Below are 24,219 nucleotides of genomic sequence, written 5' to 3' on the forward strand. Positions count from 1 at the left end.
TCCTTAGACAAGAGGACCAGGAATTATTACATTGTACTATATTTTTCATAATGCTTAATTACATTGTCAAAATGTTTAAAACAGCACTAAAGGAAACACTAGCTGGAATTATTTCATTACTCCGTAAAGATCTTGAATGGAATTTAAAATATAGGGTTCCAAAATCTTGCCATTTTTTAAAAACCAACCAGCCATTTTTAATTAGAACATATAACCCAGGGGACACCTGGATGGTTCAGTGGGATAAGTGTCTGCCTTTGGCTCAGGTCAGGATCCCTGAGATAGAGGCCTCACCAACCCCCCACAACCCCCATCACATCTGATCCCTGCTCAGCGGGGTGCCTGTTTTTCTCCTTCAGCTTGTAGCTCCTCCAGCTTATGCTTTCTCCCTGACAAATAAATAAATGAAAACTTTTAAAAAAAATACATAACCCATTTCAAAGTTTACACCTCTAAGTTTTTCTTTTCTTCTCTGAGTATTAATATGGCTTTAATATATTCAGATATGAGGTTTGCTGACCACCCTGCAAAAATAAAATAACAAATCTCACTAAGAGAACATGGCTTCCTCATGACCCTTCAAGAAAAAATTTTAGTCCTGCTAATTAGTACTTACCAAGTCCGCATTAGAATACTGTTAAATCTAATCCGCCACACTCTAAAGGCCTCATTTTTAAAAATAAAGGGAGTTAAAGTAGATCTCCAAAGTCCCTTATAGTTCTAAATATCTATAAATACAGCCTCCTTTTATGGAGTACTTTAAGACATTTCCCAACCTAAATCTTTTTAACTTTTAATTTCTGAAATAATTTTAAACTTAGAGTTTTCAGAATAGTATGAATAATTCCCAAATATCGTTCTCACACACTCCCCAACATTTGCCTTACTCCATCCCTAAACACACACACCAGTATATACATACCTGCAGGCACACACACTTTCTTCAAAATCTTTTGACTCAGTTACAGACATAATATCCCACTACTCCCAACACTTCATTTCTTAAAAACACGGAAATTCCCATATACAACCACAAGCAGAACAAATATTACTACAGTAATACCATGTAATCATCCACAAACCCATTCAAATTACTTCAATTTTCCCAACAGCCCCAAATCTTCTATTTAAATTATCTTCTCTAACTTCTAGGGTTTCTTATTTGTAATCTGCATTATTTTTACAGCATTCATCAAATAAGCTTTCCTAAGATCCATTCAAGACTTAAAGATGAATATTAATGAAAAGGTAGTATATATTCATATTCAAGTCTGTGTATACATCACCTAAAAAGCAATAAGCAAACATTCTAGAAAAATCTGGCTTTAGCTGACTCTTCTGAAATGATAAAAAAAAAAAAGTAGGTTCTTCTACAAATATTAAAGAAATATTTTCCTGAGAAACTTTATTCTGTATATACTTTTACTTTTTTAATGTACATGTTTATTATTTCTAAAATGGTCTATATTAATTAAAAAAACTGAGTATATATGATAAGGACAGATACAAACATTTTACTTTTGATGATGGTAACTTCCTAATAAATACTGCAAATATTCCCAAATACCCATAATTATTAACTTATTAAATGAGAGGCAGTTCCACTTCTACTTTCCAAAGATTCCACTAAGAACCACTATATCAATTATCTGGAGTAAGGTCAAATAACCACTCTCAAATTTATTGATATAATTAAAACTGAACCAGTTTCTATCTCTGGCACACAGCCCTGTTTGGAGTCTCCAAACCCAACTGATTCTTGCGTCATGATACCGTGCCATTTCCCCCAGGGGAGGAAGGTCCTGTGTCATGAGCTCCATAGTGGATTCCTTTCCATGGGAAAATGATGAGATGAATGTGCTCCACAGAGTGACCCATGAAATGACTCTATAAGGACCTACAAGATTCATGCTGGAGTACAAATAAGGAAGAGGCCAGATTCTGGAGGATAAACAGGCAAATGAGTTGTTGCTTTTCAGTAGATACACCTAGAAATTATTAGTTCAAGAGACAGAATAAAAAAAGAAGTGATCCAAAAATGACAAGACATAAAAACTCACCACAAAAAAAAAGAACAAGAGGCAGTACCAACGGCTAGAGACCTTATCAATGCAGACAACATTGGAAATATGTCAGATCTAGAGTTCAGAATGACAATTCTCAAGGTGCTAGCTGGGTTCAAAAAAAAGGCATGGAGGATATTAGAGAAACCCTCTCTGGAGAAATAAAATCCCTTTCTGGAGAAATAAAAGAACTAAAATCAAACCAAGCTGAAATCAAAAAAGGAATTAACGAGGTGCAATCAAGAATGGAGGCTCTCACTGCTAGAATAAATGAGGCAGAAAAGAGAATTAGTGATACAGATGACCAAATGACGGGGAATAAAGAAAATGAGCAAAAGAGACAAACAACTACTGGATGATGAGGGGAGAATTCGAGAGATAAGTGATACTGTAAGACGAAACAATATTAGAATAATTGGGATTCCAGAAGAAGAAAGAGAGAGAGGGGCAGAAGGTATATTGGAGCAAATTATAATAGAGAATTTCCCTAATATGGCAATGGGAACAAGCATCAAAATCCAGGAATCACAGAGAATCCCCTCAAAATCAATTAAAATAGGTCCACACCCCATCATCTAATGGTAAAATTTACTAGTCTTAGTGACAAAGAGAAAATCCTGAAAGCAGCTCAGGAAAAGAAGTCTGTCACATACAATGGCAGAAATATTAGATTGGCAGCAGACTTTATCAACAGAGACTTGGCAGGCCAGAAAGAACTGGCATGATATATTCAGAGCACTAAATGAGAAAAATATGCAGCCAAGAATACTATATCCTTCTAAGCTATCATTGAAAATAGAAGGAAAGAGAAAAAGCTTCCAAGGACAACCAAAAATTAAAAGAAACTGCAAACACCAAACAGCCCTACAAGAAATTATGAAAGGGGTCCTCCAGGCAAAAAGAGAACCTCAAAGTAGTAGATCAGAAAGGAACAGAGACAATATACAGTTACAGCCACCTTTCAGGCAATACAACGGCACTAAATTCATATCTTTCAATAGTTATCTTGAGTGTAAATGGGCTAAATTCCCCAATCAAAAGACACAGGATATCACAATGGATTAAAAAAACAAAACCCATCAATATGCTGTCTGCAAAAAACTCATTTTAGACCTGAAGACACCTCCAGATTTAAAGTGAGGGGGTGGAAAACAATTTACCACGCCAATGGACATCAAAAAAAGCTGGTGGCAATCCTTATACCAGATAAATTAGAATTTAAGCCAAAGACTATAATAAGAAAAGGACACTATATCATATTCAAAGGGTCAGTCCAACAAGAAGATCTAACAATTTTAAATATCTATGCCCCTAACATGGGAGCAGCCTACTATATAAACCAATGAACAACAAAATCAAAGAAACACATTGACAATAATACAATAATAGTTGCGGACTTTAATACCCCCCACGCTGAAATGGACAGATCCATCCAAGCAAAAGATCAACAAGGAAATAAAGGGCTTAATGACACACTGGACCAGATGGACATAACAGATATATTCAGAACATTCCATCCCAAAGCAACAGAATACACATTCTTCTCTAGTGCATATGGAACATTCTCCAGAATAGATCACATCCTGGGTCACAAATTGGGTCTCAACTGTACCAAAAGACTGGAATCATTCCCTGAATATTTTCAGACCACAATGCTCTGAAACTAGAACTCAATCACAAGAGGAAAGTTGGAAAGAACCCAAATATGTGGAGGCTAAAGAGCATCCTACTAAACAATGAATGGGTCAACCAGGAAACTAAAGAATTGAAAAAATTCTTGGAAACAAATGAAAATGAAAACATAACTATTCAAAATCTTTGGGCCACAGCAAAGGCTGAAAAGGACCCAAATAAATAACATCATGAATGACAGAGAAGAGATCACAACCAACACCAAAGAAATACAAACAAGTATAAGAACATATTATGAGCAACTATATGCCAGCAAATTTGACAATCTGGAAGAAATGGATGCATTCCTAGAGACACATAAACTACCACAACCGAACCAGGAAGAAACAGAAAACCTGAACAGACCCATAACCAGTAAGGAGATTGAAACAGTCATCAAAAATCTCCCAACAGGGGCGCCTGGGTGGCTCAGTGGGTTAAAGCCTCTGCCTTCGGCTCAGGTCATGATCCCAGGGTCCTGGGATCGAGCCCCACATCGGGCTCTCTGTTCAGCAGGGAGCCTGCTTCCTCTTCTCTCTGCCTGCCTCTCTGCCTACTTGTGATCTCTCTCTTTCTGTCAAATAAATAAATAAAATCTAAAAAAAAAAAAAAAAATCTCCCAACAAGGGGCGCCTGGGTGGCTCAGCGGGTTAAAGCCTCTGCCTTCAGCTCAGGTCATGATCTCAGGGTCCTGGGATCGAGCCCCACATCGGGCTCTCTGCTCAGCGGGGAGCCTGCTTCCCTTCCTCTCTCTCTGCCTGCCTCTCTGCCTACTTGTGATCTCTCTCTGTCAGATAAATGAATAAAATCTTCAAAAAAAAAAAAAAAAAAAAAAAAAACCTCCCAACAAACAAGAGCCCAGGGCCAGACAGCTTCCAGGGGAATTCTAAAGAAGAATTAATACCTATTAATACCTATTCTTATGAAACTGTTCCAAAAAATAGAAACAGAAGGAAAACTTCGGAATTCATTTTACAAGGCCAGCATTACCTTGATCCCAAAACCAGACAAGGATCCCATCAAAAAAGAGAATTACAGACCAATATCCTTGATGAAAGCAGATATGAAAATTCTCACCAAAATACTAGTCAATAGGATCCAACAGTACATTAAAAGGATTATTCGCCATGACCAAGTGGAATTTATTCCTGGGCTGCAAGGTTGGTTCAACATCCGCAAATCAATCAATGTGATACAATACACTGATAAAAGAAAGAACAAGAACCATATGATACTCTCAAGAGATGCTGAAAAAGCATCTGATAAAGTACACCATCCTTTATTGATCAAAACTCTTCAAAGTGTAGGGACAGAGGGTACATTCCTCAATATCATCAAAGCCATCTATGAAAAACCCACAGCGAATATCATTCTCAATAGGGAAAAACTGAGAGCTTTTCCACTAAGATCAGGAACACGGCAGGGATGCTCACTATCACCACTGCTAATCAACATAGTACTAGAAGTCCTAGCCTCAGCAATGAGACAACAAAAAGAAATTAAAGGCTTCTGAATGGGCAAGGAAGTAGTCAAACTCTCACTCTTTGCTGATGATATGATACTTTATGTGGAAAACCCAAAAAACTCCAGCCCAAAACTGCTAGAACTCATACAGGAATTCAGTGAAGTGTCAGAATATAAAATCAACGCACAGAAATCAGCTGCATTTCTATACACCAATAACAAGACAGAACAAAGAGAAATTAAGGAGTCAATCCCATTTACAACTGCACCCAAAACCATAAGATACCCAGGAATTAACCTAACCAAAGAGACAAAGAATCTGTACTCAGGAAACTATAAAGTACTCAGGAAAGAAATTGAGGAAGACACAAAGAAATGGAAAAATGTTCCCTGCTCATGGATTGGAAGAACAAATATTGTGAAAATGTCTATGCTACCTAAAACAATCTACACATTTAATGCAATCCCTATCAAACTATCATCAATTTTTTTCAAGGAAATGGAACAAATAATCCTAAAATTTATATGGAACGAGAAAAGACCCCGAACAGCCAGAGAAATGTTGAAAAAGAAAGCCAAAGTTTGTGGCATCACAATTCCAGACTTCAAGTTCTATTACAAAGCCGCCATCATCAAGACTGTATGGTACTGACACAACAACAGACACATAGATCAATGGAACAGAACAGAGAGCCCAGAAATAGACCCTCAACTCTATGATCAACTCATCTTCAACAAAGTAGGAAAGAATGTCCAATGGAAAAAAGACAGTTTCTTCAACAAATGGTGTTGGGAAAGTTGGACAGCCACATGCAGAAGAATGAAACTGGACCATTTCCTTATACCACACACAAAAAATAGACTCACAATGGATGAAAGACCTCAATTTGAGACAGGAATCCATCAAAATCCTTGAGGAGAATACAGGCAGCAACGTCTTCAACCTCAGCCACAGCAACTTCTTCCTAGAAACATCACCAAAGGCAAGAGAAGCAAGGGCAAAAATGAACTATTGGGATTTCATCAAGATCAAAAGCTTTTGCACAGCAAAGGAAACAGTCAATAAAACCAAAAGACAGAATGGGAGAAGATATTTCAAATATCTATCCAAAAGTATCCAAAATCTATAAAGAACTTATCAAACTCAACACCCAAAGAACAAATAATCCAAACAAGAAATGGACAGAAGACATGAACAGACATTTCTGCAAAGACGACATCCAGATGGCCAACAGACACATGAAAAAGTGCTCCACATCACTCGGCATCAGGGAAATACAAATCAAAACCACAATGAGATACCACCTCTTACCAGTCAGAATGGCTAAAATTAACAAGTCAGGAAATGACAGATGCTGGCGAGGATGCGGAGAAAGGGGAACCCTCCTACACTATTGGTGGGAATGCAAGCTGGTGCAGCCACTCTGGAAAACAGCATGGAGGTTCCTCAAAATTTGAAAATAGAACTACCCTACAACCCAGCAATCGCACTAGTGGGTATTCAACCTGAAGATACAATTGCAGTGATCCAAAGGGGCTCGTGCACCCAAATGTTTATAGCAGCAATGTCCACAATAGCCAAACTCTGGAAAGAACCTAGATGTCTATCAAGAGATGAATAGATAAAGAAGATGTGGTATATATATACAATGGAATACTATGCAGCCATCTAAAGAAATGAAATCTTGCCATTTGCAATGATGTGGATTGAACTAGAGGGTATTACGCTGAGCGAAATAAGTCAATCAGAGAAGGACAATTATCATATGATCTCCCTGATATGAGGAATTTGAGAGGCAAAGTGGGTGGCGTTGCAGGATAGGGAAGAAAAAATGAAACAAGATGGGATTGGGAGGAAGACAAACTATAAGAGACTCTTAATCTCACAAAACAAACTGAGGTTTGCTGGGGGAAGGGGGATGTGGAGAGGGTGGTTGGGTTATGGACATTGTAATATGTTAAGTGCTATGAAGTGTGTAAGCCTGACGATTCAGAGACCTGTACCCCTGGGGCAAATAATACACTGTATGTTAAAATATTAAATAAATGGGCGCCTGGGTGGCTCAGTGGGTTAAGCCGCTGTCTTCAGCTCAGGTCATGATCTCAGGGTCCTGGGATCGAGTCCCACATCGGGCTCTCTGCTCAGCGCAGAGCCTGCCTCCCTTCCTCTCTCTCTGCCTGCCTCTCTTGTGATTTCTCTCTGTCAAATAAATAAATAAAATCTTTTAAAAAATAAAAAAAAAATAATAATAATAAATAAATTTTTAAAAAATGAACCAAAAAAGTCAGATCTCATTTTTAACAATAAACCTTTACCAAGAAACTATGAAGATTTTATGTATAAGACAACAGAAATACGATTTACAGAATAAAAGTTATATTCCTAACCAGAGATTTAAAACCATATTCTTTTATATAATGATTAGTAGAAATTTTTTTGCATGAAAACCACTTACAGGACACTCTGAAGTAGTTACATTCATGATGAAATACAAAAAATAAGGGCTGATTTCAGTAAATATTTAAGTTGACTAACAAAATACTCAAATCAAACACTATAGCAGAACAATAGTAAATTCTCACACATGTTATCAGAATCTAAAGGGAAGAGAATCTGTGCTTATGAGCTCTACAAATGATTTGTTAATTTCTATTGAGCATAAAGGAGTGTGTGTACATATATGTAGATAAAGATAGGTACAGCAATATACATAGATGTTACCAGTGAAAAATCTTTATGTGGTGAGAATACAGTATTTGTTATCTCATTTTCATGTTATCTGTGTTTTTTAATTTTCTACAATTCATTACTACTTTTATAAAAAGTTATTTTATATTAAAAAAACACTGTTTAAGGCAAAGTTATCACATCTTAATGAACTGTTTAATTAAAATCGAACTACCAGTTCCCAAATGGCTATCATTTATTGATGTTCTTCTTCATTTTCCTGTTCTTCTCCTAATGCAAGAAACAAGAACAATTAAGGTTGAGAGGAAGAATTTTTTTCTTTACTCATAACCCAACACTAAAAACTTAAAAAAGAAAGAACAAAGAGCTTTAAGAATGAAAGAAATTTAAGAATCCATCAGGAAGAGCAAAATGTAAGACTCCATCTCAATCAATTTAAACCCCATCTGCACCAAATATGTGAGAAAATGAGGTCCATTCCAATATGCAGAGGAGGAGGAAATGATTATACATACACACACAAAAACTAAGAATATAAAGAATAAAACAGTATAAACTTTTGTTGACTCAAGTTGGAAAGGCTGATTCTGTATCTACACATGTCCTATCCATGCTATGGTCCTGCTGGGTCCTTTAAGAAACTGAACCAGTACTATGTCAAAATCCTTGGCTCTATCTGGCAGTTTAAAAAGCCATAGGTGAAAATAAGTATTCTAATCAGAGACTGTCAACTTTTATTATCCAATGGCTGATCTGAGGCAGTGATCTCCCTACCACTGATCATTATCCATAGTTAAACTAAGGAAACAGATCAGCTTATTAAATTTTTAAAGAATATTCTGAAATATAAAGACATGACTCCTTGAGGAAACAATATACATAAAAGTAATGGAAATGATCATGTAAAATACAAAATGTACAAATGACTAGAAAAGAAAATATCCTGGTACTCAAACCTATAAGTTTCTAAAGACCATTCTCTAAAAAAAGAACCCAGGCTTGAAGAAATGGGTAATTCTAAACTAGGGCAGAAAAAAGAACAAGATGAGCCTAGAACATTCTGTGGTGCAAGAAAATGCTCAAAAAATAATGGATACATATCAAAAAGCCAGCTTGAGGGGCTCCAGTGGTCAACACTGAGGACACTTCAGAAAGAAAACAGAGGGGTACCTGGGTATCTCAGTTGTTAAACATCTGCCTTTGACTCAGGTCATGAGTCCTGGGATGGGTCCTTGGAAAAAGCCCTGCAAGGGGCTCCCTGCTCAGTAGAAAGCCTGCTTCTCCCTCTCCTACTCCCCCTGCTTACGTTTCCTCTCTCGCTCTCTCTCTCAAAAAAATAAATAAAATCTTAAAGAAAGAAAGAAAGAAAGGAAGGAAAGAAGGGGGAGGGAAAAAGGGAGGGAGGTAAGGTAACATTATAACCTAATAAACATAGTAAGAAAGTAACATTATAACCTGATGAACACAGTAAGAACATAGTAAGTAACATAAATCCATTCAGTTATAAATAAATGAATGAGTGAATGGGGGCAGGGAATGAGAAATGGTTTCCTTATAGTAGGATTTCAAATAAATATAAAAGGAATGATTGATTTAGTCACCATTTGGCAACCACCACAGTAATAATTGTTTAAACCAAGAAACACTGGATGATGGATGCTAAAATAAATGCTAAAAAAAAAATACAAGAAGGAACAACTTATGTGTGTCTCAAGGTATCTGTCCAACAATATACATATGAATTAAAAGGAGAAAAATAGTACTTCACAGCGGAGAAACTGGCAGGCCTCACCTTAACTAAGTGATTAAGATTCTCACAAACACTGGGACAAATTACTATCATACAGCTACTTGAGAATGCACTGAGAAGGACACACCATGATATTTGTGATGCTCCTGCAGAAAGTATATAACATGAATCTAATCAAGGGGAAACACCAGTCAAACCCAGAATGAGGGATGTCCCACAAAATAACTGCTATGTATTCTTCAACATCAATGAAAGATAACAGATTGAAGAATGATTTCAGATCAAAGGTGTACTCAAGGCATGTGACAATTAAATGTAACATCTGATCCTGCAATGGATCCTAAACCAGAAGAAACACATTAATGGGACAATTAGCAAAAATTTTTTTTTTTTAAAGATTTTATTTATTTATTTGACAGATAGAAATCACAAGTAGGGAGAGAGGCAGGCAGAGAGAGAGAGGAGGAAGCAGGCTCCCTGCCAAGCAGAGAGCCCGATGCGGGGCTCGATCCCAGGACCCTGGGATCATGACCTGAGCGAAAGGCAGAGGCTTTAACCCACTGAGCCACCCAGGCGCCCCACAATTAGCAAAATTTTAAACAGGTCTGAAGATTATAGTATTGCATTCTTAATTTTAACAATTATACTCTGATTAAGAATTTGTGCCTATTATTATAAATTACACCCTGAGGTAATTAAAGGTAAGAGAGAATTGTGTCTGCAACTTATTCTCAAATGCTTCAGAGAAACAATATGGAAGAGAAATGAATGATATGGGGCACCTGGGTGGTTCAGTGGGGTAAGCCTCTGCCTTTGGCTCAGGTCATGATCTCAGGGTCCTGGGATCAAGCCCTGCATCAGGCTCTCTGCTCAGCAGGGAGTCTGCTTCCCTCTCTCTCTGCCTGCCTCTCTACCTACTTGTGATCTCTGTCTTCAAATAAATAAATAAAATCTTAAAAAAAAAAAAAGAAATGAATGATATGGAGAAAAATGAAACTGAAGTGCATACAGGAATTAGGAATTTCAGGAATTTCTTATACTGTCTTTAAAACATTTTTTGTAAGAATGAAATTATTTCAAAATAAAAAGTTCTAGAAAAAGATACCACTTTTCACCAACCAGATGTGGAAAAATTTTAAAAGAAAACTAATATTCAATGTTGGCAGAAGATATTGGAAACCAAGGCTCTGAAATCTGGCTGAGAGAAAACAGATACAATCTTCTTGCAGGGTTATTTGGCAATTTAGCATGTCTTTGACCCAGCCATTCCATTTATAAAATTCTAACCTATTAAAAAACAAAACATTTATCTAAATGTGCTTATGTAGATATGAATGCCATATGTGTAAACGCACAAAGAAATGTTTAGGATAGGTACTAAACTATTAAAAGTAGTGACCCCTGAGGAAAGGAGAAAATCGTTAAGGGTAGAAAGTGAAATGTGACTTGCTTTTATATCTACCAAATTTTATACTTTGATTTTTTATACAATAACCCTACATGACTTTTTCATTTCAAAAATGCTATTAAACAAAGAGGGAAAAGACAAAGAAACCAAGAGAGACTCAAAATTAGATAGAGGGTGAATCAAGTGATAGCAAAAGTCTAGTACAGCAGGAAAGAGCATGCAGAGGCAAGACCCAGGGTTGCTTGAAAAATCTACTTGGGACAGACTAGTAAGATCTCTAGAAGAGACAGATGTGTCTCAAAACAATGGTCACAATAAAATATTTTAGAGTTGCACTACCCAATAAAGTAGCCACTAAGTAGAATGAAATATGGCTAATTCAAATGATGTGTTATTTTAAGACTCACAAGGGATTTCAAAGACTAAGTATGAAACAAAAGAATATAAACTATCTCAATATATTTATACTGGTTATGTATTAAAGTGATATTATTTTGGAAATAATGGCTTAAGTAAAATATATTATTATTAATTTCTCCTGTTCCCTTTTGTTTAATATGTCTATCAGCAAATGTAAAATTATGTATGTGGCTTACAATGTATTTCTACTGGACAGTGCTAGAGACTTTTTTTTTTAAGATTTAATTTATTTGACACAGACAGAGAGAGAGAGGGAGAAAGAGAGCACAAGCAAGGGGAGTAGGAGAGGGAGAAGCAGACTCCCTGCTGAGCAGGGAGCCCAATGCGGGGCTCTATCCCAGGACCTTAGGATCATGACCAGAGCCAAAGGCAGTCCCTTAACCAACTGAGCCATCAGGTGCCCTATCCCAGAGACTTCTGATAAAATATTGAACTTGTTCTACTACATCTAATTCTATTAAGGATAGCATATACTTCTGACATATCACTTCAAAATCACAAATTTGGTTCTTATGAATGATAACCAACACTCTATTAGATACAAGCTTTGCTTTCTCAACCACATATATGGATGTAATTAAATATCCTATATATGTGATGATCTAACTCTTCCACAAATCAAACTGCACAGAAATTTGAAGTCATTATTTTACAATGCAGGATAAGTATTAAAAAAAGAAACAAAAGACATCCACTGCATCCCAAAGAACAAATTTTTCTTTTACAAAAATCAGGAAAAGTCACACAAAAAATTATACACTAATCTCCACAGAAGTATTCATAAAAGCCAAGAAATGAAAACCCAAATGTCCATTACTGATGGATAAATAAAACATGGTATAACCATACACTGAAAAATTATTCAGCAATAGAGAGGAAGTACTGATATATGCTTCAATATTGATGAACCTTGGAAAATATTATGCTAAGGAAAAGAACTCAGTCAAAAAAGACCACAGATTATATGAAGTCATTTACATGAATTGTCCACAACAGGCCAATCTACACAGACAGAAAGCAAATTAGAGGTTGTCAAGAAGTTAGGGATTAGTAGGTGGGAATGGAAAGTTATTGCTAATGGGTACAGGATTCTATCAGAGATGATGAAAATGTTCTAAAATGTTCTGAAGTGATGATAACACAACTCTATGAATATACCAAAAGCTTTGAATTGTACACTTTAAAAAAGGTGAACTGCACAGTATGTGAATTATATCTCATTAAAGCTGTTATTTAAAAGAAAAGTAAAAAATTAATCAACATGGAAAAATGAATACAAAAAATTTTTTCGTATCATTCTTACTGAGAACACTCTGAGGTCTTTCCTTTATTCTGATAGTCCATTATACACTGAATAAGATGGTTATTTTCATCCAACATCTGAAATAAAATTAGAAAAAATTTATTATAAATCTAGTGCATCACATAAAATTTTTAAAAATCCTTCAGATTTCTAGAAATGTTCATTCATATAGAAATTGAATCCATTCTGGTCTTTTAAGTCTTATTCTACACCTCTGGAATGGTATCAACAATTTTCAAGTAATCTATTCCAATTATTCTCCCTCTGAATATTATTATTCCTGCAGCCCAGGAGGGGTTTCTTTTGTATTCAAACATTTTATTACCCCTACTACCTGTAATAGAAGCTTTAGTCTGTTAAAACTCAGAAGTAAGGGTCCGAGCTGACTGTATCATTCTTCTGCTTTGCAGTAGGCAAAGAAAAATTTTGTCTTTACCCACAATGAACACATGAAAATGTAAGCCCATGAAGCTTGAGGAGATGGATGGCTAGTTTCCAAGTGTTACACAGTATGGTTCTGTGATTCTTCAAATACAGTATAATCACACATGATAATTTCTAATCATGTATTATTTGTTGCAGACTTTATGAACTTACCTTATAATTAAGTTGTCCCAAAAGTTTAAAAACAAAAAGCTTATCAATTTATTATTCTATCATCTTAAAGCAATTCAGAGCAATACTGGCTTTTAGGGTTAAATAACTCATTTAAGCAAGGTGGCATTGAGGAAAGAGTACTAATGTAGCAATGAAAAGGTCAGTTAGTTTGAGTGCCAGCTTCCCAATCCTGTGCAAATCACTTGGGATTTCAGGGGCTCAGATTTATCTTAAGGTTAAAGGACAGAGGTAGATGTTCCTCCAGAATGTGCCTCACCTTTCCAAGACTTAATAAAGTATAATACAATAATCAGTCTATCTCAGTAATTTAGTTAATGTAGGTCTTTTAAAAACAAAAATCCATTTAACTTAAATTGTGACTTTCTCCCTACATATGAATCACAATCTTCACTTGCTAGGAAAAAATATATATACTGACATGCTCTTCCAAAAAGTACAGTTATTTCCTAAATAGAATCATAGGATGCCAAAAAAAAAAAGTCTTTAAAAATCCATTAGTCCAATCTAATGATTTCACAACGTATCTCCTCAGTCAATTACTCAACCTAACAAACTTCACCGTAGAATGTCTCATTTCTAACAGCAATCTCTCACACTGTAGACTAAGGCACCTAATTTGGAATCAGTCCTCTCTCCTCATCTGAGAATGAAAACTAATTAATCTGCCAACTCCTGAATTAATCACTCATAACAAATATCTTAACATGTATGTAGGAAAAACTTTTTGGAAACCAACCAACCAACCACAGAACTCTTCTACAGTTCAAAAATAAAAATAAAAAGTGAATCCCTCCAGAAACGCGTCTTCCGTGTATGTACTTGGAGCTGCTTGCCAGGCTGCAGACTTAGCCCAATGTACTACGTGAACGCAGGGCATTTCCAGGCACTGACAAGCGGGTTTATTCATAAAATAAAGCAACAGTTGGGCAAATGTCAAATGCCACACTAGAAAGAACCTGACAGTAAACAGAAACCCATTAACATAATCTGCTGGACATACAATGGAGTCCTGAGTAGTACGAAAAGTTGACTTTTCTTCAGTTTTCATCCTCATCTCAGTGTATACAACATGACCGAAATATTTAAAGTAAACTGCTCAATTTAGCAAGTAACTTTTCAAAGTCTGGCTGACTAAAATTCAGACGACTGCCTTGCTCACAGGCAACAAGGGATAGCGGACAATAAAGAAGCTTTGTGACCCTAACTGGCAGTAACACAGCAACGACAGAGGCAGCACTACCCTCTAAAAGGGACGCACCTCCCTGTGTATTTATCACGACTTCTGTAATAGGTCACGATTATCAGATTGTCTCCGCCTCGAGATTCCAAGTTCCATGAAAAGCAGGGACCTAGGCTCACCACTGTAGCCTCAGCACCCAGAGCAGGCGCTCGATGAGTATTCGCTACAGATGTACACGGAGAGGGGGTGAATCCGGAAGGGAGAAGGGGACTCCGAAGGTAGCCCCTAAGTCCACACAGTCCTCCTCCGCCCGCCCCTCGGGCTCTTGCAGCGTCCCCCCAAGTTCTCCCCGGAGCTCCCCAAGTCGGCCGAAGTGCGCAGCGCGGCGGAGGGTGCCGACCCGCGCTCCGACTTCCCCTCGGCCTCCCGCGACCCGAGGTCGGGTGTGCACGAAGCAGCCGCGGCGCGCTGGGCGGGGCGACGCCAAAGTAACTCCGGAGCGACGCGCGGGGCCGCGGGGGGCGCCGGCTCCGACAAACAGCCCTTCCCCGCGTGGCCGCTACGGCCGGGCGCACGCGCCCCGCCGCCCGAACGCCGCCCCATCCCTAGAGAAATCCGGCGGCGGTTACTTGGGCTTTTGTGCCTGTAGGAAAGAGCCCAAACGCGCGCAGGACTCCGTGGGAGAACCGGTTCGCCGCCTTCCACCACCCACTCAGGCTCAGCCCGCGGCTCGGGTTCCCACACACGACCGCCTCCCAGCAGGCCCGCCTCCGCCCCCGGCCCGGCCGACTCCCGGGCTGGCCCCCCGTGGTGCTCCCAAGGGCAGGATGCGCCTGGCATCCCCGACCCCGCAAGGTTTCACCTTCTGAATCGCAGCGGGAGTGATCTCCCCCTTGCCTCGCTGCCTCGGGGCTGCGAACGCCACAGACATGTTGCCGCCGTCACCACTCCGGGCAAGTCCCGAGCGCTCCGGGTGAACGGCAAACTGGGGGAGAGACGCCGGCCTCTCGGGCCGAACCACCTCGGGAATGTGGGGAGGGGGGATGCTCCGGCGCCCGACGAAGAGCCGGCCGGCCTGGCCTCCAGGAGTTCCTCTGGCCCATAGAAGTCCTCTTTCGGCGCGTTACCGGGAACGACAGCCCTGGAAGCATTGCCGTATTCTTGGCAGACCTTTCGTCCTTCCTCCTTTCCTGCCCCGACCCCCCTCCCGTTTGAGCTAATGGTAGAGCCGCGCCCCAGTCCTCCCTCCGCTTCAGCGATTCAGGAAATGGTCCCGCCGCCGAGGGAGAAGGAGAGGCTGGGGCAGACCCTGTCACAGGAAATGCGAGCGGCCCGAGCCGGCCCGCCCCTTGCGCGCGGGTGCAACTCGCCTCCTTCTCCTGCGCGCTTAAGACTCCCTCCAAGTGAGTTTTGGCGCTCGGCTGTAGCTCTGGTTCAGTTTTTCCAACTTCATCCTCAACCCCCCGCCCCCGGAATGAAGTGGCCGCCCCGGGTTGTCCGGGCACCGCGGAGAGGGAAGGAGGGTCAGGACCCGCGAGTTCGTGCAAACCCGTGGAGCATCTGCCGAGATGAGCAGAGGTGGAAGGTGTAGATGAACGCGGATTCGCTGGTTTAAACTGCTCGGCTACGCCCCAAAGGCGCACCTCACGGTTCACAAGTCTCGCAAGCACACACAGGCGTGCTTTAACAATTGGAAAGTAAGCCTGACCCCCAAATCGAGAAAGGAAGGCTGTGTCCAGTACTCAGGGCAGTCCGCCAACTTGGCTAGAGAGACTTTGGAGAGTCGTTCTACTCTTGGGACAAACCCTTGGCAGAAATGTGCGTCGATTTCATCTGACGTGGATCTTTGGGGTTAAGTTTTGAGATCGTGCACTTTCACACTTAAACAATTATACACTTACTGACTTGTAAATTAGGTCAGAGCTGCCAGGCTTCAAATCAGTGTGAGGAAAGAAAACAAAAACAAAAATCCAAAGCTCTCGAATTGTGCTAGGAACACCGGCAAATATGGGTAATGGGGGGGGGGCGGTGGTTGTCGGGGTTGTATAATTATTATTCTCTAAATTTGGACATCCATGAAACACAAAGGAAATGTTTACGTAAAATGTCACCCAACAGTAATGAGACTCAAAAATCAATCACTTCGCTTATATATAAAATAAACTGGAAAAAAATAAGATAAAAATGCACATTTAAAAATTTTTGTTTCAAATAGATGCTCTATTCAAATATATGCTCTATAGGTCATAAGTTTCATTTATTAAGCAAATGTGGCTGCATTTTGTGTGCTAATCTCCTAGTCTTTATGCAAGACACCTAGGATACAACTGTGAATAAGGTGAGCATGGAACCAGCTCTCATGGAGTTTTATATTCTGATAAGGTTGACAGATTAGAAACAAACAAATATGTAAATATGTAAACGTCTAAAAAGATTAGATGCCAATAAGGAATGAGAGAATGATAGGCACTCACATGAGTAAGAGTGGGAAGCCTTCTCTGTTAACTGACATCTAAAGGATGGAAAGACTTAAGCCATCCTAAGAATAAAGGAAGAGAATTCATACTCCTACTAATAATAGTTTTTCTTAGAATTCTTGTGTTTCACTACCCTAAGCCTTGGGGGCGCGGGGCACTAAGTCTTGTCCACCATTAACACAGTATGTCCAACACCTGGCTGCCATCATCATGTCTTGACGTTTACACAAAAGCACCTTGGGGCACCTGGCTGCCTCAAATGAGTGGACTCATTGAGTGACTCAATCTCAGGGTTGTGAGTTCCAGCCCACATTGGGAGCAGAGATAACTTAAACCTAAAATCTTTTTTAAAAAATGTTACCTTAATTGTTAAGAGGAATATTTCAGTTTGAGAAATGAAACATGATCCTACTGTTCCAATTGTGTCTGCTTGGAAGATAGCACTGAAATCTTAACAACATGAACCAGTGGGAATAGTTATCTGAATTTCTATAATCCAATTAAAAAAAAAAAAGTGTGAAGCATACTTCTATTCCAAGGAGGTACCCAAAGATAAGTACCTTCTTTGTTTAAATTATAGCTTCCCAACAATAGGAAAAGAAATAAACTGAAAATAAGTAACAGGTCAGCCCAAGGTGTTTTTTCCTTCAGAGTAGAAGACTGGGGCCTAGGGCACTAGGCATGAATAACCACAGCCTTTTCTGTGATGGCATGTGTGCCATAAAAATACCGTTATTCTCTGTGCCCATCACATGACATCAATAGGAGGGCATTAAAGATCCAGCCAGAAATCAAATGATCTCCGTAAGGAAAGAAACTTTAAAGGAACCCTATGTTACTCTCAAGTTTCCTTTCTGTCTTGTTTGACCATTAGTTTTGGGAAGAGAGGAATCCCAAAGTATAGACTGAGTGGTAGCAGATTTGGGAGAAAAAGAATGGAGAGTACCCAGTATTTAGTTAAGGAGAAAATGGAATGAAGATGGAGACATGTGAAGAAGGAATTGAGGTCATATAACAACAAGGCAAAAGGTTTTTTAGAATAATAGTAATAGAACATATACAGTGGTTTATTTTTATTTTTTTAAGATTTTATTTATTTATTTGATAGAAACAGCAAGAGAGGAAACACAGGCAGCGGGAGAGGGAGAGGGAGAAGCAGGCTTCCCGCTAAGCAAGGAGTCAGATGCAGGGCTCAATCCCAGGAGCCCTGGATTTTGACCTGAGCTGAAGGCAGCCGCTTAATGGACTGAGCCACCTAGGCGCCCCTATACAGTGGTTTACAATAAGTAAAGTAATCTGCATGAACAAATCATTCTTGATTATTCAAACTAATGAAGAATGCAGACACGTTTAACAAAAGTAAGAAAATCGTCCATGTTTGATTTTTCAAATGTTTTAGTTTTTTTATTTGTATTACATGAATTTGTGCTTCTTAAATGTATTTCACCAAACTAATAAAATGAAGTGCTCCAGGAATATGCTCAATATTTAGTAAAACTATAATCACAGCATTAAAAATTATCTTTATCCACAAAATTATATCATACATGTATAGATAATTGAGATTACGTTCATATAAGCATTTCTCTAATACATACTGTTTTGTAATTAATTGAATATCTATTCTATCAAATTTGCTGATATTTAAAGTCTCTGCGCTGCCATAAATTCCTTGAATACATGGGGAGGCATAGACCAAGCCTGTCTGCTCATAATTGGGCTCAGAGCAAAACCCCTCAGGTAGTATCTTTCAAAATATTTCTGCTCATTGTCTCTATGGCATTTGATGAGTCATTTTGAGTTGTGGCTTCCACATATTTCAAGACTATAAGGAGAACAGCAGCATTATTCTAGGCAAAAACAAATCACCTTTCACAATTTTCCCCCAAAGACTTTATTTTCAATACTCCAGAAGATTTCTTTCAAAGTGACTATAACAAAGTCTATCTGGGGCATTTCCATCTCTTCTTATAGTATCAAACATTAAACGAATTAAGGAGGAGCTGAATCAAATATATTTGGGAATGTAATGTTATAAGTACAACTTTTTTAAAAAGAGAAAAGTTTCAGGGTGCCTGGGTGGCGCAGTGGGGTAAAGCCTCTGCCTTCGCCTCAGGTCAAGGTCCAGGATCCTGGGATCAAGCCCCACATCGGGCTCTCTGCTCTGCAGGAAGCCTGCTTCCTCCTCTCTCTGACTGCATCTCTGCCTACTTGTGATCTCTGTCTGTCAAATAAATAAAAATATTTTTTTAAATAATTTTTAAAAAAAGTTTCTTGTGAAGCTATATTCAATCTTAACTTACTATGACAAATGCACAAGTTTGTAGTTCCCAGTTCTTCCACCCTTATGGCATGACACTGGACAGGTGATTTCTGTATTTCATTCACTTTCCTAAAAAACAGCCACCCTATCTAAAGGGATATTAGAAATAATACTGTTTAATTATTTATTTAGTGTGTGTTATGTACAACCACCATCTAAGTGATTATATTAGACTCTTTAAAAAGTTTGTCCCAGTTTGAATGGGTAAAATATGTAAAAACACATGGCATATTGTAAATTACTAAAGAAGGATAAAATTTGAACTTAATAATCTAATAAAGAGAAAAATATATACTTCAAGACAAGAAATGGTCTAAAGTAAGTGATATGCAGTCTACTCTTAAGGAATTTTTGGGCTGGGGCCCCTGGGTGGCTCAGTTGGTTAAGCATCTGCCTTGGATTCAGGTCATGATCCCAGCATCCTGGGATAGAGTCCTGCATGGGAGATTGAGAAGGAAGCCCGCTTCTCCCTCTCCCTCTGCTGCTCCCCCTGCTTGTATTCTCTCTCTGTGTCAAATAAATGAAATCTTTTTTAAAAAAGTTTTTTCAGCCTAAAACAGAGATCAAATGGGATTTTTTCCTATTTAGCATGTTCTCTGACCTTCTATATGATATGCGGTTACTGTGCCTGTAGTAAAAGAATAACTGTTCTTGAACAACTTCACAGTTGTAGAGAGGATTATAATAACCCTTGAACAATGTGGCTTTGAACTGCATAAGTCCACATATATGCAGACTTTTTGGACACAATACAGTACTCTATGTATTTTCTCCAAACATTATATGTTGTTATATATGTATTGTATTTTCTCCGACATTATATGTTAACTAAAAAAAAGGAAAAAAATGTAATTTCTATTAAGGATTTTCTTAACATTTTCTTCTCTAGCCTACAGAATACACTGTATAATACATATAACATATGTTTTAATCGATTGTTTATGCTATTAGTAAGACACTTCTGGTCAAAAGTAGGCTATTAGTTAAACTTTTGGGAAGTTAAAAGCTATACATGGATTTTGAACTGCATGTGGGGTCAGCATTCCTAACCCCCGCATTGTTCAAGGGTCAACTATACAATTTTCCCTATGAATTGTTAATTTTCTTATGAATGAGTGTGATAGGCAGAATAATTTCATCCTCACAGAGATGACCACCTCCCAATCCTCAGAACCTGTAAATATGATAGGTTAAATAACAAAATGGAATTAAGTGTCAAAATTAAAGTGATTAACTAGCTGAACTTAAAATACAGAAATTATCCTGGCTTATCTGAGTGAGCCCACTATAATTTACAAATATCCTTACCTAGGAAACAGTGAAATTACAGAGTTAAAAAATCAGTAAGATGGCGTCTTGAGAAAAACCTATCTGGCCGTAGCTGGCTTTGAAGATAGAAGGGGGTCATGAGCCAAGGAATGTGGGCAGCCTGTGGAAGCTGGAAAAAGCAAGCAGATCTCCCCTAGAGCCTCCAGAAGGAACATAGCGGGCTAACACTTAAATTATAGGCCAGAAGGGGTCCATTTTAGATGTCTGACGTCTAAAACTTGAAGATAATAAATTTGTTGTTTTAAGCCATTATTGGTCATAATTTATTAGAACAGCAATAGAAAACTAATACCATGTTTTTTCCCATCTAACATTTATCGTTGAATCTTGGGCAATATGCAGTGAAATACTGGTAAGGTCTTCAGTACCTTACAGACTAGTGTTCTTCTATTAAAGTAACCTAGCAATCATATTTATTATATATTTTCTTTAAAAGAAAAATAATAGCATAATATTATGGTGCAGTCCTGCAGACATCATGATTTTAGCCTTCTGGCCTCCAGAATTGTGAGCTAATAAATTTCTGTTATTTTAAGCCACCACATTAGTGGTAATTATGGCTGCCTTAGGAAACTAATGCAGATGCCAAGATACTTCAGTGGGAGAATGAATTGTTTTGGAACAGCTAGATATCCATGTTTTTAAAAGTTATCTTTGACCTTTTCCTCACGTATATACAATAGTTAACTTGAGATAGATTATAGACCTAAATTTTAAAAGCAAAACTATAAAACTTCTGCAAAAAAACATAAATAGTAGAGAATCTTCATGACCCTGAGTGAAGCATATATTTCTTAGCTATGACACAAAAGGCAAGAAGCATAAAAGAAAAATCTGATAAATTTTCATTAAAAACAAAAATTCTGCTCTTCAAAGATATAAGAAAATGAAAAGAGAAACCATAATCTGGAAGAAAAGACATGAATTTATGAACACTAAAACAAAGAATTTGTGTCTAGAATATATAAATGCTTACTACTCAATAAGAAAACTCTACTAACAAAATGGACAAAAGACTTCGAGACTTTTTTTTCTTAAATTTTATTTATTTATTTGTCAGAGAGAGAGAGAGAGTGAGCACTGGCAGAAGGAGGCAGAGGGAGAAGCAGGCTCCCCACCGAGCAAAGAGCCTGATGTGGGACTCCATCCCAGGACACTGGGATCATGACCAAGCCGAAGGCAGCTGCTCAACCAACTGAGCTACCCAGGCGTCCCCTTGGAGACATTTTAGAATGATGACATACAAGTGGCCAATAAATACATGGTAAGTTGCTCTCCATCATTAATCATCACGGAAATGTAAAGTAAAGCCACACTGAGAAACCATCACATACCCACTAAAAAAGCCAAAATTAAAAAGGATGACATCTTCACATTTTGGAAAGTAAGTGCAACAACTAGGAGCATTCATATACTGCTAGCAGGAGTACAAATGATACAACCACTCTGAAAAGCGACTAGTGATTATTATAAAGTTAAACATGCACTTATCATATCAACCAGCAATTGCACCCTTGGGTATTTATTACTTATCCAAAAGAAATGAAAACGTATTGCCCACACAAAGACTCGTATACTAGTATTCATAGCACCTTTGATAAAAATGGGGTTAAGTTAGGGATGCCTGGGTAACTCAGTCAGTTGAGCATCCAACTCTTGATTTCAGCTCAGGGCATGATTTCAGGGTTATGGGATTCAGCCCCAAATCAGGCTCTGCGCTCAGCACAGAGTCTGCTTGTGATTCTCTCTCTCTCTACCCCCTGCCTCCCCACTTGCTCATGCTCCCCCCCCTCACTCTAAGTAAAGAAATAAAAATCTTTAAAAAATAGCATTAAGTTAGAAATAACCCAAATAGTCCATAGAGGTGAATGGATAAATTATGATACATTTATACAACAAAATACTACTCAATAATAAAAAGGACTGAGCTATTAATATATGAAACAAAATGGACAAATCTCATAAACACTAGGTTGCACAGAAAAAGTCACACAAGAAAGTACAGTTGGTTCCATATATTTAAAAATCTAAATAAGGAAAAATCAATGTATAGTGAAAAAGTAGGTCAATAGTTGACTAGGGATGAGGATGGAGGATACGATTACTACAAAGAAGCACAAAGTAATGTTTTTTAATGATGAAAATATTCCATATTTTTATTGTGGTCATAACTACATAGGTGTATACATTGGTAAAAATTCATCCTACTATACAAAATTTAAATATTAATTAAAGTACTTCCTAAGGAAAAAAATGTTAGCATTCTTATTGATATTGCAGTGAATATCTAGATCAATTTGAGTTTGCCAGCTCAGGAATATGACACATACCTCCCCTTACTTAGACCTTCTTTAGGTACCTCCAATAATATTTTAGGTTTTTCTGTATAGAAGTCTATATGTATTTCTATACTACATACATGACATCTTTTTTATTTCATTTCTAATTATCTGTTTTTGGTTTACAGAAGTACAGTTGATTTTATACCAATCGTGTCTGTCGACCTCCTTAAACTCACTTACTAATACCACCAATTTATCATTTATTTTGGACTCTTTATTATATACACAATTAGGTCATCTAAAAATAATGTGATCTTCATTTCTTCCTTTCCAGTAAGGTTTCTTTTTTCTTCCCATATGCTACTTAAAAAGAACTCCAGTACAAAGTTAAATAGAAGTGAAGAAAGCAGGTACTCTCAGGTATGTGCTGATCTCAAAATGAAAAAAAGTTCCAATATTTAACAATCAAGTATGATGTTTTCTGGAGGTTTCTTGTAGAGCCCCTTAGCATATTAAGGAAATTCCTTTCAATCCCTAGATTATGAGTCAATAAGATGGCATGAGACAGTGGATTTTATTAAATGCTTTTCTGCATTTATTGAAATAGGTTTTTTCCCCTCTATTTCATGAGTCAACAAACTTTTTCTATAAAGGACCAGACAGTATTTCAGGTTTTGCAGGCCATCTGGGCTCCCTCACAATTACACAACACTGTCATTTTAATGAGAAGGCAATAATATAACAAGATAGGCATAGCTATTTTCTAGTAAAACTAAAAAAAGCAGGCCATATTTGGTTCCTGAGCAGTAGTTTGATAACTCCTGCTTTATTCTGTTAATGTGGTAAATTACATTGATTGCTTCCTAGAATAACTCAGCTCTGTTGTGATATACATATAATGTGTATTTTTTACATACTACTAGTTTCTATTTATTAATATTTTACTCAGGATTTTTGTATACATGTTCATGAGTGAAAATGGCCTGTAATTTCGCTTAAGATTATGCTGCTTCATGGGGTATCTGGCTGGTTGTCAGTGGGGCATGAGACTCTTGATCAGGTCATGAGTTTGAGCCCCACATTGGGCATTTAAAAAAAAAAAAAAGTTACCCTCTTTCATAATGCAAGTATGGAAGGAATCCCTTCTATTTCTATGACAACTTTATGTAAGATTGGTGTTATTTCCTTCTTAAATGTCCCATAGGATTCACCAGTGATACCCCTGGGCCAAGGGTCTTCCTT

General features: G+C 38.0%; 1 protein-coding gene across 3 annotated transcripts in view; it reads right to left on the reverse strand.

Moving 5' to 3' along the window:
• SS18 (SS18 subunit of BAF chromatin remodeling complex) overlaps nucleotides 1–16,025 on the reverse strand; it is a 92,731-nt gene extending 76,706 nt beyond the window's left edge. For 2 of the 3 annotated variants that reach the window (XM_046025361.1, XM_046025359.1), the window contains exons 1-2: nucleotides 15,429–15,582; nucleotides 12,769–12,845 (exon numbers count right to left, since the gene is read on the reverse strand). In XM_046025361.1, coding sequence (XP_045881317.1) covers nucleotides 12,769–12,845; nucleotides 15,429–15,497 — 146 coding nt within the window. In that variant the 5' untranslated portion in view covers nucleotides 15,498–15,582. Of the gene's footprint in view, nucleotides 1–12,768; nucleotides 12,846–15,428; nucleotides 15,583–15,936 lie in introns of those variants that run through there. The other variant, XM_046025360.1, reaches the window with a different exon arrangement.
• Between the last annotated feature and the right edge of the window lie 8,194 nt (nucleotides 16,026–24,219).

This window comes from Meles meles, chromosome 12 (genome assembly GCF_922984935.1).
Source record: "Meles meles chromosome 12, mMelMel3.1 paternal haplotype, whole genome shotgun sequence".
Taxonomy (NCBI): Eukaryota; Metazoa; Chordata; class Mammalia; order Carnivora; family Mustelidae; genus Meles; species Meles meles.